The 14,866-nt window shown below is 41.6% G+C and overlaps 2 protein-coding genes across 3 annotated transcripts; both read left to right on the top strand.

Annotated features, from left to right (window-relative positions):
- cilk1 (ciliogenesis associated kinase 1) lies at nt 1-9,755 on the top strand. Of its 2 annotated transcripts, XM_030747601.1 has the most exons (14): nt 1-187; nt 2,897-3,165; nt 3,375-3,429; nt 5,212-5,333; nt 5,444-5,523; nt 5,596-5,728; nt 5,809-5,980; nt 6,827-6,994; nt 7,103-7,483; nt 7,854-8,062; nt 8,230-8,372; nt 8,528-8,644; nt 8,733-8,840; nt 8,951-9,755. In XM_030747601.1, the coding sequence occupies exons 2-14, from the start codon at nt 3,065-3,067 to the stop codon at nt 9,100-9,102; spliced, it is 1,941 nt and encodes a 646-aa protein (XP_030603461.1). In that variant the 5' UTR covers nt 1-187; nt 2,897-3,064; the 3' UTR covers nt 9,103-9,755. The 2 variants fall into 2 exon arrangements, with proteins under 2 accessions (XP_030603461.1, XP_030603462.1); XM_030747602.1 differs by lacking the exons at nt 1-187; nt 2,897-3,165; nt 3,375-3,429; nt 5,212-5,333 and having other exon boundaries at nt 5,447-5,525; nt 5,597-5,728.
- A 1,990-nt stretch (nt 9,756-11,745) lies between these two features.
- On the top strand, nt 11,746-13,811 carry LOC115792979 (glutathione S-transferase A2-like). Its single transcript, XM_030747651.1, has 7 exons — nt 11,746-11,872; nt 11,956-12,083; nt 12,178-12,229; nt 12,555-12,687; nt 12,772-12,907; nt 13,031-13,156; nt 13,501-13,811. Exons 2-7 carry the CDS (start codon nt 11,997-11,999, stop codon nt 13,636-13,638), a joined length of 672 nt encoding a protein of 223 aa, XP_030603511.1. The 5' UTR covers nt 11,746-11,872; nt 11,956-11,996; the 3' UTR covers nt 13,639-13,811.
- Nucleotides 13,812-14,866: the final 1,055 nt, after the last annotated feature.

Here is a 14,866-nt window from a genome sequence, read left to right as displayed (position 1 = left end):
TTATGACGAGCATTCCGAGGAAGGAAGGGGCCTAGCTGGAGATTTATTTACGGTGTGTGGTGGGCACCCAGATTGCGCTTATTCGCAGTCTAACGGTGCCAGTTAGCGGGTTAATGGAGTAAGCCATTTGTTTACCACCGACTGCGAATGATTGGCTATGAGCTGTTGTCGGTTTGACGCGAGGAGGGTGAGTGCTGTGTGCTGCTTGTCGTTTTATTTTGAATTGGTAAGGAGACCATTCAGTCCACAGTTTGTTGTGCAGCCCTGTCATGTTTTGTCAGCAGCTGGGCCACCAGCAGCACCACAACACGGTCAGCGTTATTTCGACGATGCTAGCTGACAAAGTGCTGGCTACAGTGTAACTACAAACTCACAGGCGGTTGTTGTAGTATTAAGTGCGGTCAGTCTGAATAGCACGAGTGTAAATAATGGATGTTTTTGCGTTAGTTCTCGCTCTGGACACACTGAACTTAAAGGAGAGTGATAGCAGATGTATATCCTTTACTCTAGTAGCTGGTTTGCGAGCTCTTGCGGGTAAGTAAATATGACGTGGATCCCTCTTTGAAATGATTGGTGATAAATTGACCTGTGTTGTCACAGTTTACCCCATACAGTGCTGTGAAAAAGTATGTACCCCCTTCCTTATTTTTATTTATTTATTTAATTTGCAGATTTGTCACACTTATGTTTCTCATCGTCAAACAAAATTTTATATTAGACAAAGATAAACTGAGTGTTTACAAAATGCAGTTTTTAAATGATTTTATTTATTCAGAGAGAAAAAAAAAACTATCCAAACCTACACAGCCTTGCGTGAAAAAGGAATTGCCACCTACATCTAATAACTGGTTGTGCTACCATTGGCAGCAAGAGCTGCAATCATACATTTGTGATAACTGGCAACGAGTCTTTCACATTGCTGTGGATGAATTTTGGACCACTCTTCTTTGCAGAATTATTTTTAATTCAGCCACATTGGCGGGTTTTCCAGCATGAACCGCCTGTTTAAGGTCATTCCAAACCATTTTAATCTGATTTGAGTCCGGACTTTGATTGGGCAGCTCCAAAACATTTGTTTTGTTTATTTGGAGTGGACTTGCTGGTGTGTTTCTGATCATTGCAACCCAAGTGTTCTTGAGCTTCAGGGCTCCAACTGATGACAAGAGATTTCTCCTCAGGATTTTCTAGTAGAGAACAAAATTCATGTCATCCAGGTCCTGAAGCAGCAAAGCACCCCCAGACGGTCACACTACCACCACCATGTTTGACTGTTGGTATGATGTTCTTTTTATCAAATGTTGTGTTAGTTTTATGCCAGATGTTACAGGATGCAAACCTTCCAACAAGTTCAATGGATGAGTCATCAGTGCGCTCTTGGAGTAATTTTGGTAGGCCGGCCACTCCTGGGAAGGTTCACCGCTGTTCCAAGGTTTCCATTTGTGGATAATGGAACTCCAGTGAACCACTGTGCTTCACTGGAGTTCCAAAGCCTGAAAATGGCTTTGTAACTACTTCCAGGGTGATAGATGTCAGTGCCTTTGTTTTTCATCTGTTCCTTAGTTTCTTTAGATCGTTGCATGATGTTTTGCTTTTTGAGATATTTTAGCCTGCTTCACTTTGACAGGTTCTACTTAAGCAATTTCTTGATTCAACAGGCCTGGCAGTAATTAGGCCTGGGTGTGGCAAGTGAAATTGAACTCAGTTTTTCAAAAAATGGTGTCAATCGTGGGCAGCACGGTGGCGCAGTGGTTAGCACTGCTGCCTCACAGTTAGAATAACATCTGGAAGGTCTGAGTTTGATTCCACCTTGGCCCAGGCCTCTCCCTCTCTCTGTGTGGAGTTTGCATGTTCTCCCCGTGCTTGCGTGGGTTTCCTCCAGGTACTCCGGTTTCCTCCCACATTCCAAAGACATGCGCTTACTGGGGTTAGGTTAATTGGCTACTCTAAATTGCCCATAGGTGTGAATGAGAGCGTGGATGTGAGTGTGAAAGGTTGTCTGTCTCTCTGTGTTGGCTCTGCAACAGGCTGGCGACCTGTTCAGGGTGTACCCTGCCTCTCGCCCTATGGGATAGGCTCCAGCCCGCCCACAACCCTGAACAGGATGAGCGGAAGCGAATGGATGGATGGATGATGGTGTCAATCACAGTTAATTCATGATTGGTGGATTGAGTAAGGGAGTCATCCATCTTCACAGGTACATTTTTAAAGACCACACAGACAAAAGATAAGCATAAATACAACATTTATTTCCATGTATCCAGGAAATGATGTCTTGTGTTCGCTGATCTACTGTTTCACAGTTTGAGTCAGATTAATCCTGGTATTATTATCTCACAATATGCCCTACTATCAGGAAAGAAAAAAAATCAATTGATGGAAAAACCTGGATATTCAGTACGTTCAGCTGACCTCATTTTGTGCTTGCCTGACAACCCCACAGTGGGCACTAGACATAATAGGTGCATCAGTTTGTCTCCCTCGCTTCTTACCCTGATGCATCACATCTATCACTCTGGAACAGGGTTAATCTGGATTCATCAGACCACATGACCTTTTCCCATGGCTCCAGAGTTCAAACTTACCTGCATCACTTTCACTGCCATAATTATCCAAGGAAGGCTCATAATTATTTGCTTAATTAAATCAAGGTGGTGACTTTTTGGCCAATAAGACACACTCAGAAAGTGTATTGCAGATTTAAGGTTATTTAGAAATACTGTCTCCATCATACACTGATAAGATTTAAAGCCTTAAAGAAATAAAGTCCTGCGCAGTAGTTAGTTTGCGGTCCCTTTGCTGAATGAAGTCATGGTCATTTTCCTCATCGTCTGTGAATATTCTAATTCAGCTCAGCTGTAAAACTAACATCAGTTTTTTCTTTCTTTTTCTTTCTCAGCTCAAAGGACACAAGTCCATGACACCATGAGTCCTCCACCTCTGCCCGTGGTCTTCTGCTGTTGTCACAGGAAAATCTGGTTGCATTCAGCAGTCGAAGGCGAACGCATCTCTGTTTTCCACCCAGTTATTATCTACCCCCTGATGATGCTGTGGAAGGACAAGCATAATGAATAGATACACCAACATCAGACAGCTCGGGGATGGCACCTACGGCTCAGTCATCCTCGGCCGCAGTCTGGAGTCAGGAGAACTAGTTGCCATTAAGAAGTGAGTATCACAAAATTGTGTTTCACTGTAATCTGTGATGGATATTTTTCCTTCTCAAGCTTAGCTGATGTTCTGCACTGTAGTACATATTCATTTGGTCCTTATTTGAAAAGCTAACTGTGAGCTAAGAAAGAGGCTGTTAATACCATCTGGTATTTTTTTTTTTTTTCCAAGAAAAAAAAATAGTAATCAGGACCAATATTTTTCAGAATGAAAAGGAAGTTCTACTCCTGGGAAGAATGCATGAACCTTCGGGAGGTCAAGGTCAGTTTACATTTTTAAAAGTTTAACACTTCAAAGTGAATGATGGAAAAATCAACCCAAAAAATGTGCTCGTCCTGTAGATTGTTTTTATTCCACTAGTGCCTTTTAGATGAGTGAAAAGAGTAGCTCTGGACTCTGAATGACTGTCAGCAGAAACTGATTTGTGCAGTACTGTAAAGGAATAACTGGCCAACTGTTCCTGGGTTGATGTATATTAGGATAAGTCATTTGACCCCCCTGTCAAGCTTGTGGCATCCAAACTAGTCCTGAGGCATTTAACATTATCAGAGGAAACATTAGTGATGGTTCCTTTCATAGCTAGCAAGATTTAGCCCTCCTCCAAAACACATTTGCACGCCTTAAATGCTTTGAATTAATTGCTGCCATGCGATTGGCTGATTAGATATTTGTGTCAAGAAGCGGTTGAACTAGTTTACCTAATAAAGTGGCAGCTGAATGTATATCACTCATGAAATTACTGGGATGTTTTCCCAATGATAATATTTTGAATTCATGATGTCAAGAAAGATATTTTGCACTGCAAGCAGGACCATCAATACATGACACGAGGTCTGACGTTACTACACATGACTGCATGATTTAAAAATAATCCTCATTTACCTTGGACATGGCCTTAGTGCAGCCTCTCACTCTAATGCATCTACTGTCTGAATGAATGGCACTTTAGCTCCCTGCCACCCCCTTTTAAAGCCACTTTCCTTCTAATTGGCTGCCCCTCGTAAACACGCTTTAAACAGCAGTTGGGTGGGGTTCCTCATGTGCCTGAGATGACCGTATTAAGGCTATCTCCTCACTTTGTCATCATTTAATAACGGGACTTGAAAATATGTCTGTAGGTACTTGTATTTATCAGTTAAAACTCCTTTGCTGATAATTGTATGGTATTGATTTTTAGAAGTGTTAAGTAGATTGTATCATTACTGTTTTTATGTTTTGTTTTGTACATATGTGGAACAAAATGAGGAAAAGCACTGTCACATGTAGCCAGTGTTTCGGTGTTCTCCCATCATCACTTGTTTCGGTTTGGGTTGATATTTTTCATCATTTTGTGTAGAACTCTTAAAGTAAACTCAATGATGTGTTGATGCTCTATGGGTAATGTGGTGATGATGTACATGCCAGGCCAGTTGTGAAATAAATGAAAGCCTTTCTGTTTGTTTTCACACCATTTCAGTACTTTACTGTCTAAATTTCCTCACAGCTCAAAGTCACACACCAGCTCTAAGAGCAGAAGGTGATTTTTGTGTGCTGTTGGGTTTTGAGCTCTGTTCCCCACCCCCGGCCTACACACACCCCCTTACTAGAGCTTAACCTTAATGCAGCAAACATGAGTAGAACACGCTGGTCCTCTTAGTCCTGCTGAGTAGATTATAATTACAGCATGCCACCATAAAATCTCAGAGACCCATTATGGCTTCCCTCCCCCCTTTACTAAAATATAGCATGGTTAAACCTATATCATCCCAGTGCACGGGAAAGTCTATATATTTCTCCATTCTGCTTTCTATTTGTTCTTTATTTATTTTCCATTTTTAAATTGTAATCATAAATCCCACCTTTGCAGCATTTCCCCTCAAACTACAACCTACCCATACCTTCAAGGTTTTTTTTGTTTTGTTTTGTTTTTTTGAATAGTTGTAGGGCGTGCTTCTGAATGTGCTGCAGTGACCTGTGTGTGTTGCCCAGCATGGTTAGATTTATTTATTTCTCCCTCTGTTTTTCCACACTTTAGTAACACAACCTGTTTGTTTATTCTTGCAGTCCTTAAAGAAACTGAACCATGCTAATGTGATCAAACTTAAGGAGGTAATTCGGGAAAATGATCACTTGTACTTTATATTCGAGTACATGAAGGAGAATTTGTACCAACTTATGAAAGACAGGTGCGTGTATTTTTTCTTTTTTTTCTTTTTTTTTTTTTTTTCCATATTTGAAAGTATGTAAAGTTTGCCATTTCAGTACTGATCGAGCTTTGAATGGTTTCTTCCTGCAGGACTCGGTTATTCCCTGAATCTACTGTAAGAAATATCATGTTTCAGATCCTTCAGGGACTCGCGTTCATTCACAAACACGGTACGTCATTAATGGTTGCATCCCATTTCATTCCGGCTGAGTTGAGATGCTCATGCACCGTACCCCTGTTAGGTTTTTTCCACAGGGACATGAAGCCAGAGAATCTGCTGTGCATGGGGCCAGAGCTGGTGAAGATAGCTGACTTCGGACTTGCCCGTGAGATCAGATCTCGACCGCCTTACACAGACTATGTTTCAACTAGATGGTGAGTTTCTTTTATGGGTAAATATAATTCACATGTACATGGAAGATGTTTAAGTCCATGCACTCCTCTGTTTGGGCCAGGTACCGAGCTCCTGAGGTGCTCCTCAGATCCACATCCTACAGTTCCCCCATAGACCAGTGGGCAGTAGGCTGTATCATGGCAGAGCTTTATACCCTCAGGCCTCTTTTCCCAGGCTCCAGTGAAATAGACACCATCTTCAAGATTTGCCAAGTGTTGGGCACACCAAAGAAGGTAGTTTTTCCACACACAGTGTATTAGCCATTTTCTTTCTTCTTTGTATTGTATGCATTTGGACACTAGGGGGCACTTATGAGTTACTGCATTTATACAGGAAGGGGTTCATTCAAGTGCATTGATGGGGAAGCACAACAGTTTTTGTTTGCGGTCTGTGTCAGGTGTGTCAGCATTGATTATGTCAGGTTAGGCAGCATAACAGTGTTCAGCTAGAGGGACAAGAGCTGCATGTTGTCTGTCACAAACAAAGAAGGTGGAAAGATGTTTGAACTTGTCAATGTCTGAGCGCACAGCCGTGGAGCACGTGTCAGAAACAGCTTAACTAACACAGAGTATCAGCATATTGGAAAGCTGATACACAACGAGCAAAAAGGATTTATGAATTTAGATAAAATCATGTTGAGGAGAAGGAGGGTATTGCTAAGTAAGAGTTGGTGTACACATCAAATAGTTTTAAACCACCTCACTGAAACTGGGAATAAATCAGATGCACGTCCTCACACAGCACACCAGGAAAGTTTCAAGAGATGATGATTTAGTACTAAAAGGGTCTTTTTTATTTAGACATGATTTAAAAAAATACCCTTCCTGTCCTCTTTACTCGCTCTGTGCAGCTTAAGGCAGCTTCTGTCAAAACTAGTCAGCACTTATTAGTGATGAGGTGAACTGCTTCTGGGATGCTTCAGAAACATGTTACGGTGAATATGGTGGAATTGTAAGCACATGCTTGAGTGGGTGTGATCAGCTCCACTGATGGCATCATGGCGAGAATGTGACGGTCTCGCATTAAGCTTTGAGTTTTTCTTGTCTCAAAAATGCGGACCTACTGTCTCCTGCATTTAGAATGATTGGCCGGAGGCATACCAGCTGGCAAGTGCTATGAATTTCCGTTGGCCTCAGTGTGTTCCCAGTAACCTGAAGACACTGATCCCAAATGCAAGTCCCGAAGCCATCCATCTGATGACCGACCTGCTGCAGTGGGATCCCAAGAAGAGACCAGCTTCTGCCCAGGTAGTGTCTGATCTTTTCTGCTGGTATTTCCAGCTCTTCTTCCAGCTCAGCACAGAGAACAATTTTTTTATTTTATTTTTATTATTATTATTTTTTTGGTCGTCACAGGCTCTCAGGTACTCGTACTTCCATGTTGGGCAGGCATTGGGGACGCCTCAGCAGATCTTGGAGCAGGGCAGGCCTCAGCTGAGCCGTGTGCCACTGCAGGCTCCGTTACAGTCTCAACAGATGCAGCAGCAGCCTCTGCTGCTTAAGCCTGTGCCCCCCTCCCAGCCTCCTCCTCCCAACCAACACTGCTCCCCCTCCAGGCCCCTCCAGCAGATCCAGCCCTCCCCTGCATCACCAGCTGCCCAGGCTGCAGCGTACCAACGGCACACAGAGCTGGTGCGAGAGCAGCAGCAGCCAAAGCACATCCTGAAGCAGGGGCAGACTGAGGGAACACCACAGAGCCATCTTCCTTACATTGTTGACAAGAGTCTCCAGAGCAAGGTGAGGCTCCTAAAGGCTTTAAAAAAATCTCTGTGTATTTACTATGCGTCTGATGGTACTGCAAATATAATGAGGGATCCTGAATTCCAAAAGTTGCCAGTGGTATGCTGCTCTTGGAGCTGGGATATTTGCCGATGTCGCAACGGTCAGCCACTCTGTAAAACTGTCCGGTGCCAATGCATTGACTGTTGCAGCAACAGCAAATACAACACTCTGGGAGTGGCATACTATTGGCCACTTTTGCATAATATCATTTACAAATGTAGAGTACAAAATTACTTAGAGAAAAGCTTACGATACGAGTTGTGGGGGTTTTTTCTAAATATTTACTGCAGAAAACACTCCTCACATGTGGTTGATCTTCTTGTAGCAAACGAGGCAGGAGACAGAAAATGCAAACCTGCTGAGCTATCAGATGAAACCTAAAGTAGGGCGGCGGCGCTGGGGCCACGGCACAGGGCACCTCAAGGGTGAAGACTGGGACGATTACGAAGAAACCGATCTGACGTCTATAGGTACTCTTGGGAAAAGCAACTTCTCTGCACAGAAGTCAAGGCAGGGGGAGGACGCACTGAGCAGGTGAGGCTCCCAGTTTGTCAGCAACATTTGCACCTTAATCATGCGCAAACAAAATATTCTAAAAGCCAGTTATACAGAGCAGGTTATTCACAGCTCAGCTGAGGTCTGCCCTACTCCAAGATCTGCTGAGTCAGTGATTCACATCACTCCCCTTTTCTGTCTTTCAGATATGGGAATATTCTGGATTTCAGCCAACCCACTGGAAAGGAAGATGCACCTTTAAACCTGAACAAGGCTGCATCCTATCAAGAGCCATCAAGAACTGCCTCTGCTAAACAGCATTACCTGAGGCAGTCGAGATATTTACCTGGTAATGTGCAGTGTGTTTTTATACTTATCTCAGCCTTTAATGAAAACAATCTACAGCAGTGGTGTCTCAGTTGATAGGTTCCCCTACCACTTTTATTCTTAAATGTTGCACATTTAAGAATTTAATATTTTATAATGACTTTGTGTCTTTTTCAGGCATTAGTACAAAGAAGAACGTGGCCATAAATGCCAGTAAAGACTTCACCGGAAGCCATCTTTGGGGCAGCAGTAGTATTCCATTTGGAGGGACTCTGCCGAGTAGAGGCGCTCACGGTAATTTCACTGTGATCTTTTGTGGCTTGTTGTTGTTGTTGTCAAAGAGATTCAAATTAATGGGCTTACTTTTTGTTTTAATTATCAGGCACAAATACAATCCCAGGTGGATACATGCCCTCTTTTTACAAAAAAGACAGCAGTTCTGCCGGTCACAGAGGACTTCAGGGTCCTTCGGTGGAGACGACGGCATCAAGTGAGCACAGATGTGGAACTTCCTTTAACATCCAGTTTTTGAACAGATATGATCTTTTTATAGGCCTTCAAACACCTGTTGTTTCATGTGTGTGTTTATTGCTGTTTTAGATTATGCAACATGGCGGTCTGGCCGGAGCCAGATGAACACATCTGCCAATGTGCCACTGACCAACAAGAGCACCCCTGGTCTGCTGCCCCGCCCGCCGCTCCAGACTATTCACGGGCGAACAGACTGGTCTGCCAAATACGGACACCGCTAGTGGCCTCACCGGAGCTCTGATCTGTGCCCTAAGAACTGTTTCTCTCCAAAGAGTAGGCCTAGTTATTTTATAATCAAAATGTGGACATAAACCTTACACAGCAATAAATTCAGTTTTGTTGTGTGTACTATGGATGTTGTGATATGTAAAATCTTTACGTAAACAGGTAAATGCAACCTGCCAAAATGTGAGCCCACACTTGCTCATCAGTGTTTGTTTGGTTTTTTTAATTTTATTTTGTATTTCTGGACCGTAACGTCTCTCCTGCAAAGGTTACATACTCACTTTTATATCAAATTTAGTGTTGAATGTTATTTACAATATGTACACATTATATGCATACTGTAACTATTCACTGTGACTTTGTTTTGGCTGACCAGTTACTTTGCCTCTGTACAGTACAGTTATTTTATTTTTTTGTCATTTTACTTTCTTCTTTTGTTTTCTAACAATTGCATTGCCAATCAGGTGACTGTCATTTGTGTGATATGTTTTTAAAGCCGAGCTTTACCTTCACTGAATTTAATGTAGTTGAAGGGGTAGCGACGTTGTATAGGTCTGTTTCATTTCAGTAACGCATTTAACCCCCTCGGCCAAATTGTGTGTAATTATTGAAATGCAGGTTATCAAGTACAAATAAACCTTTGCCTGAGTACTGGTATTTGCACAGTTTATTCTTCTATGAAATAATTTTAGTTGATTAGATGACTCAAAGCCTTTTTAAAATGTAAATATTACCTGTCAGGCCCACAGCTGCCACAGGATGAGCACAGCTTGGCTGCTGGATTAATCTGCTGCCAGAGATTAATCTTGTTGTTGGGTTAGGAAATATTTGGTATGTGACACAGTTATCAGAAATTTACCTTGATACTGGATTTGACTTGAAGCTTTTAAGAGGCTGAACTGAAATATTCCATCAACTTAAATAATTACAGCTATTTTTTTTATGCACTCTTAATGCTCCCGCCTTCTCAGATGCTTTTGTTTTATTTTCCCTGGCGAAGGACGGCCTGTTGCACTGAGAGCTCCCCTGACCTTGTGCTGCATTTCACATCAGCCTGGAAAATTATGTTTTGTTGCTTTTTTTTTGGGGGGGGGGGGGTTAACTGTGCTTCTTAAACCTTTCCTCCAGTCTAGATGTGAATACCCTCACATTAATGCAGAGAATCTGCACTTTGAGCCCATTATCATTATTCAGCTGTAACTTGAATATATTTTGGTAAATGGTTTAATAACAAAAACTGTGTCTCTTTCCAAATATGCAGTGTTGTGCAAGTCTTGCACCACCCCCTCATTTCTTTTGTTTCCAAGGAATCAGTCTTTTTTTTTTTTTTTTCCAGGGGTGTTGAGCAATAGTTCTCCAGAATTTCTGTTGATCTTTCAAAGTTTTCCTCTGGACATTGCCTGGTTTTTCATTCTTTTTCAGTCCAGTCCTTGTACTGGACTGTTTTCAGAGGAATATTATTTTAGTTTGTTAAACCACTTAACAATAACCTTCAAGCATAAAAAGACACCTAACTAAGGGATGAACCAGTGTTGTGTCTCCACAGAAATTTTAAATCACTGAAGCCTCATCAGAAATGGTCTCAGAGGAAGGGTGGCTGCTAAGAAGCCATTCTTAGGGAAGGGAAACAGGGAGAAAGGCTGAGGTATGCCAGTTATCACAAGAACTAGACTGAAAATCAGTGGCAACAGGTCTGGTGGAGTCATGAGTGCCAATTTGAAAATTTTTGGATCAAATTCAGGAGAGAAGTACAACAGTGAGTGTCTGCAGCTGTCTGTAAAATGTGGCGGAGGCTCTAAATAGTTTAGGGATGCATTTCAGCCAGTGGTGTAGGGGATCTTGTCAATACTGATGGAATTATGGACACAGAAAAGTGCCATCAGATTTTGATGCATCATGCAATACCATCTGCGTCTGACAACAGCTTCATTGTTCAGCATGACAATGATCCCAAACATCCTGCCAATGCAGTAAAAGCATATCTGGATAGAAAAACATGTCAGCCTGCAGTGCAGTGTGGGATCATCTTGACAGAGAATAGTACAAAGGGCAGCCAACATCCAAACAAGAGTCAAAGGTTTTTTGATTGGTACTGTATATGTAGCATCAAATTGAATTATAAGCACTGTAGTGTCTCTCTGGGGCTCACTGGAGGAAGGTTGAGGAGTATTTTGCTTCCTCAGCCTCTTAGGTATGCAGTTTGCATGTTCTCACCATGTTCCTGGGTTTCTTCCAGGTACTCTAGTTTCTCCCACAAGACATGAACCTTGACTGGAAACTCTAAAATTTTCAAAAGGAAAAAAAAAATGGATTGGAAAATAAAACTAAATCACAATTAAATGTTTTTTCCCCCCTTTTAAGTTTTTAAGCTGCTGCATGTTTTACAAGCTATCAGAATAGACTTAGATTTGATTCATTTGCACAAACTCAGAGTTGAGCACAGTGAGTCTAAGCTCACTGTGCTCAACTCCACTCAAACATGTTAGTAGATAGTGATTCCTTTCATATCACAACTATCCTGTGATAACAAAATAAGGGGTTAATAATTCTAGCAGCACTGTGCAGAAGTCTTTTACTACCAGAGCACAATCCACAGCTTGTGATGATTGGAACTGACCAATCACAGATTGCACATGTTTCCCCGCCTCCATCCTTCAGCCCTCCAACCCTTAGACTGCAACAGGCATTTTATATAACAGCTGAACTTTCCTTTGTATTTCTCCCTTCACTTCAGTCATTTCTCCACGGTTGCTGGACGGTCCACAGGTACGGCAGCCTCACATTCAGTGGTAACACTTTCATCTTTATACAGCAGCTTGTGATTTATTGTGTTTTCACTTTGTTTGTAGTTTCACAGATTTTCAGTCCTGAAAAAAAAACCCCAACCACCATGGCTCAAAGAGTTGTGCTGCACTATTTCAATGGGAGAGGGAAGATGGAGTCAATCCGCTGGCTTTTAACTGTTGCAGAAGTGGAGGTAAGTGAATGTGATGTTCTGAAAACCTGCAGACTTATTCAGCTGTCACGTTTGTCCTCTTCATCAGTTCTGATCTGAAATCTGATGTTCACAGTTTGATGAGAAGTTTTTGGACACCCGCGAAGAGTATGAAAAACTCGTGAATGGTGAGTTGGTTGCAAACAGGTGCTTCAAGCCAAAATTGTTATAGTGAACTAAAACTGAGCTAGGACTGAACAAACCTTTAGTTTAATGAAACAACAAATAAATCTGAAACTCTTTGACTGATCTGCTTTAAACTTAAGTTACACGTGTATGTGGACTCTTTCATGGTCTTTGTCCACATTTTTGTCTTTCAACTTCAACCCACATGTAATGGAACAGCAGTTTTGATGGGTAAAGGTTTCAGGTGTGTTGTGACTTATAAAAAGAGATGTACAAACTGCATGGGAATGCCAGCCTGCCTTACCTGCTGCTGTGGTTCCTCTGCAGATGGCGTGCTCATGTTTCAACAGGTCCCTATGGTGGAAATTGATGGCATGAAGCTCATTCAGACAAAAGCAATCCTGCATTATATCGCAGAGAAGTACAATCTGCATGGAAAGGACCTCAAAGACCGAGTCATGTATGATCCATTTCCATAATGGTGTACTGAAGACTGTCTCTTTATTATGAGTATATTTAAATAAATTATTTTGCTTTCTTTTAGGATCAATATGTACTCTGAGGGACTGATGGACCTCATGGAAATGATCATGATCCTCCCCTTCCTTCCAGACCCCAAACCAAAACTGGATGAGATTCAAAGCAAAGCAAATGAGCGCTACCTTCCTGTGTATGAAAAGGTAGCAAAATGGATTATTTTTGCTTAAAACTTGAGTTGTTTGATTATAAACACTTCTGAACAGTAAAATAGGCCTTATGTTTTTTTTTTTTTTTTTTTTTTTTTTTTTGGATAAACCTCTCAGGCTCTGACTGGACCCGTGTACCTGGTGGGAGGTAAACTAAGCCTTGCAGACGTGCTGCTGGTTGAATGTACCCTCATGCTGGAGGAGAAATTTCCTGCAATTCTCAAAGACTTTTCCAATGTCAAGGTAAGTGGCAGGGCTGGATATGACAAATGGCTCACCTGTTCACATGAAAATGCAGCATATATGGGTCATTCCAAGAAAAATCAGTCTGTGCTTCTCACCCCATCCCTTCAGAATTGGTGAACTTCATGTATAATAACTTTAGTATATTTAATGACACCATGCAAATTTGTGTGTTGTTACTCGGAATACTTTCCAATTTACAGGCCCTAAATTCACTATTCAAAAAAAAAAATTAGCAGGTTCTAAAGGAGTCTTTTGGGAGCTTCCCAGATTTTTTTTTTTTTTCTCCTTATTAAAACCCAGTACTGTGAAATGCTCATTCAGCTTTCTGTGTTTCCTTCCAGTCTTTCCAGGGCAGGATGATCCAAATCCCTGCCATCAACAGGTTTCTGCAGCCAGGCAGTAAGAGGAAACCACCCCCGGGTGAAAACTACGCAAAGGCTGTCGTGGAAGTCTTCCGCATCAAATTACCAACTCAGTAAAATCTGTTGCATTCCCGTTACGTTCCTCATTAGGCTGCATGAGATCATGTGATCAGTTATACCTACAGGCCTATGGGGAGATAAATATTGCACTAACACAACAGATGGCAAAGAAGAATGTAATCTTTACTAGAAATGTGAACTAAATAAATGTTCTTACATGACTACTTGAAGATGTTTTTTTTTTTTGTTTGTTTGTTTTGTTTTTTTGTTTGTTTTGTTTTTTTCATCAGACACATTGTGTGAGAAATCAAGAAGGAAAACACTTCAACTTTGTTCCATTTCTCAGTATTCTGAATAAATGAACTCACTGAGCAGCTTGGCGTACACTAGAAAACCTGCTGCCAAGCACCAACACAGTATCTACAGTTAGGTCCATAATTTGACAGGATTTTTGTAGTTTTGCCTTTTTACACCACTGCAAACAATCAGTATGAGATTGAAGTGTAGACTTTCAGCTTTAATTCAAGGGGTTTTACAAACGTATTGCATTAACTGATTAGGAATTAAATGGTTTTTCTTATTGCAAAGTAATGTCAATATCAGTATTACCAAACAGTTTGAGGAATGCTCTGCTTCATGTTGCCACCATCTTGGAGATAGGGACTGTCAAACAGGAGGTGGAAGATTCCAAACCCTTTTACAGTAAGAGGGAGATTTGAAAGCGGATGGGGAATTGATCACTCTTTTTCTTGACAAATAGACTTTTAAACATGGTAAACAAACTGGTGTATTTGTGGTCTTGTCTAAATACTTCAGAAGTGATAAATAGGTTTTTGTTTTGCTCTTAGTGTAAAAATACCTATTTATGTGAGTTAATTGGTTTATTCTTTATTTTATGAGCCTGGGTTGATGCTCCTGAGTCAGGGTGGCATTGGAGGCCTAGAGTGTTGGCTAGAGCCCAATAACCATGGGCCTAGCCTTTGGGGGGGTTGTTTTGTTAATTGATTTTTGAGTTTGGTCCTTTTGAACAGTTTTAAGTTTGTTTTCGTGTATCACCAGCCTGACCCGCCTTGTTATCAGTACCTGTAAATAAATTGCACATCGGGTGAAGAGAATTCCTGCCTCCAAATGTGCTGCCTTAACTGTAGCTGTAGCCCTACTACAGGCCCAAAGAGATATTCAAGTGCAGAAGGCCATCATTAGGCTGGAAAACCCAAATAAACCCATCAAAGAGACAGCCCTTTAGGAGGGGCCAAATCAATAATCTCAGCAACACCAAAAGACC

This window comes from Archocentrus centrarchus, chromosome 15 (assembly GCF_007364275.1).
Source record: "Archocentrus centrarchus isolate MPI-CPG fArcCen1 chromosome 15, fArcCen1, whole genome shotgun sequence".
Taxonomy (NCBI): Eukaryota; Metazoa; Chordata; class Actinopteri; order Cichliformes; family Cichlidae; genus Archocentrus; species Archocentrus centrarchus.
This window is presented reverse-complemented; position numbering and strand designations above follow the sequence as displayed.

Excerpts from the sequence above, each read along its gene's own strand:
- cilk1 (XM_030747601.1), top strand. The coding sequence starts at position 3,065 with ATGAATAGATACACCAACATCAGACAGCTCGGGGATGGCACCTACGGC. Across the intron at positions 5,981-6,826 it reads TGTTGGGCACACCAAAGAAG|AATGATTGGCCGGAGGCATA; the intron begins GTAGTTTTTCCA and ends TCCTGCATTTAG. Across the intron at positions 7,484-7,853 it reads ACAAGAGTCTCCAGAGCAAG|CAAACGAGGCAGGAGACAGA; the intron begins GTGAGGCTCCTA and ends ATCTTCTTGTAG.
- LOC115792979 (XM_030747651.1), top strand. The coding sequence starts at position 11,997 with ATGGCTCAAAGAGTTGTGCTGCACTATTTCAATGGGAGAGGGAAGATG. Across the intron at positions 12,084-12,177 it reads TAACTGTTGCAGAAGTGGAG|TTTGATGAGAAGTTTTTGGA; the intron begins GTAAGTGAATGT and ends TGATGTTCACAG. Across the intron at positions 12,908-13,030 it reads ACCTTCCTGTGTATGAAAAG|GCTCTGACTGGACCCGTGTA; the intron begins GTAGCAAAATGG and ends TAAACCTCTCAG.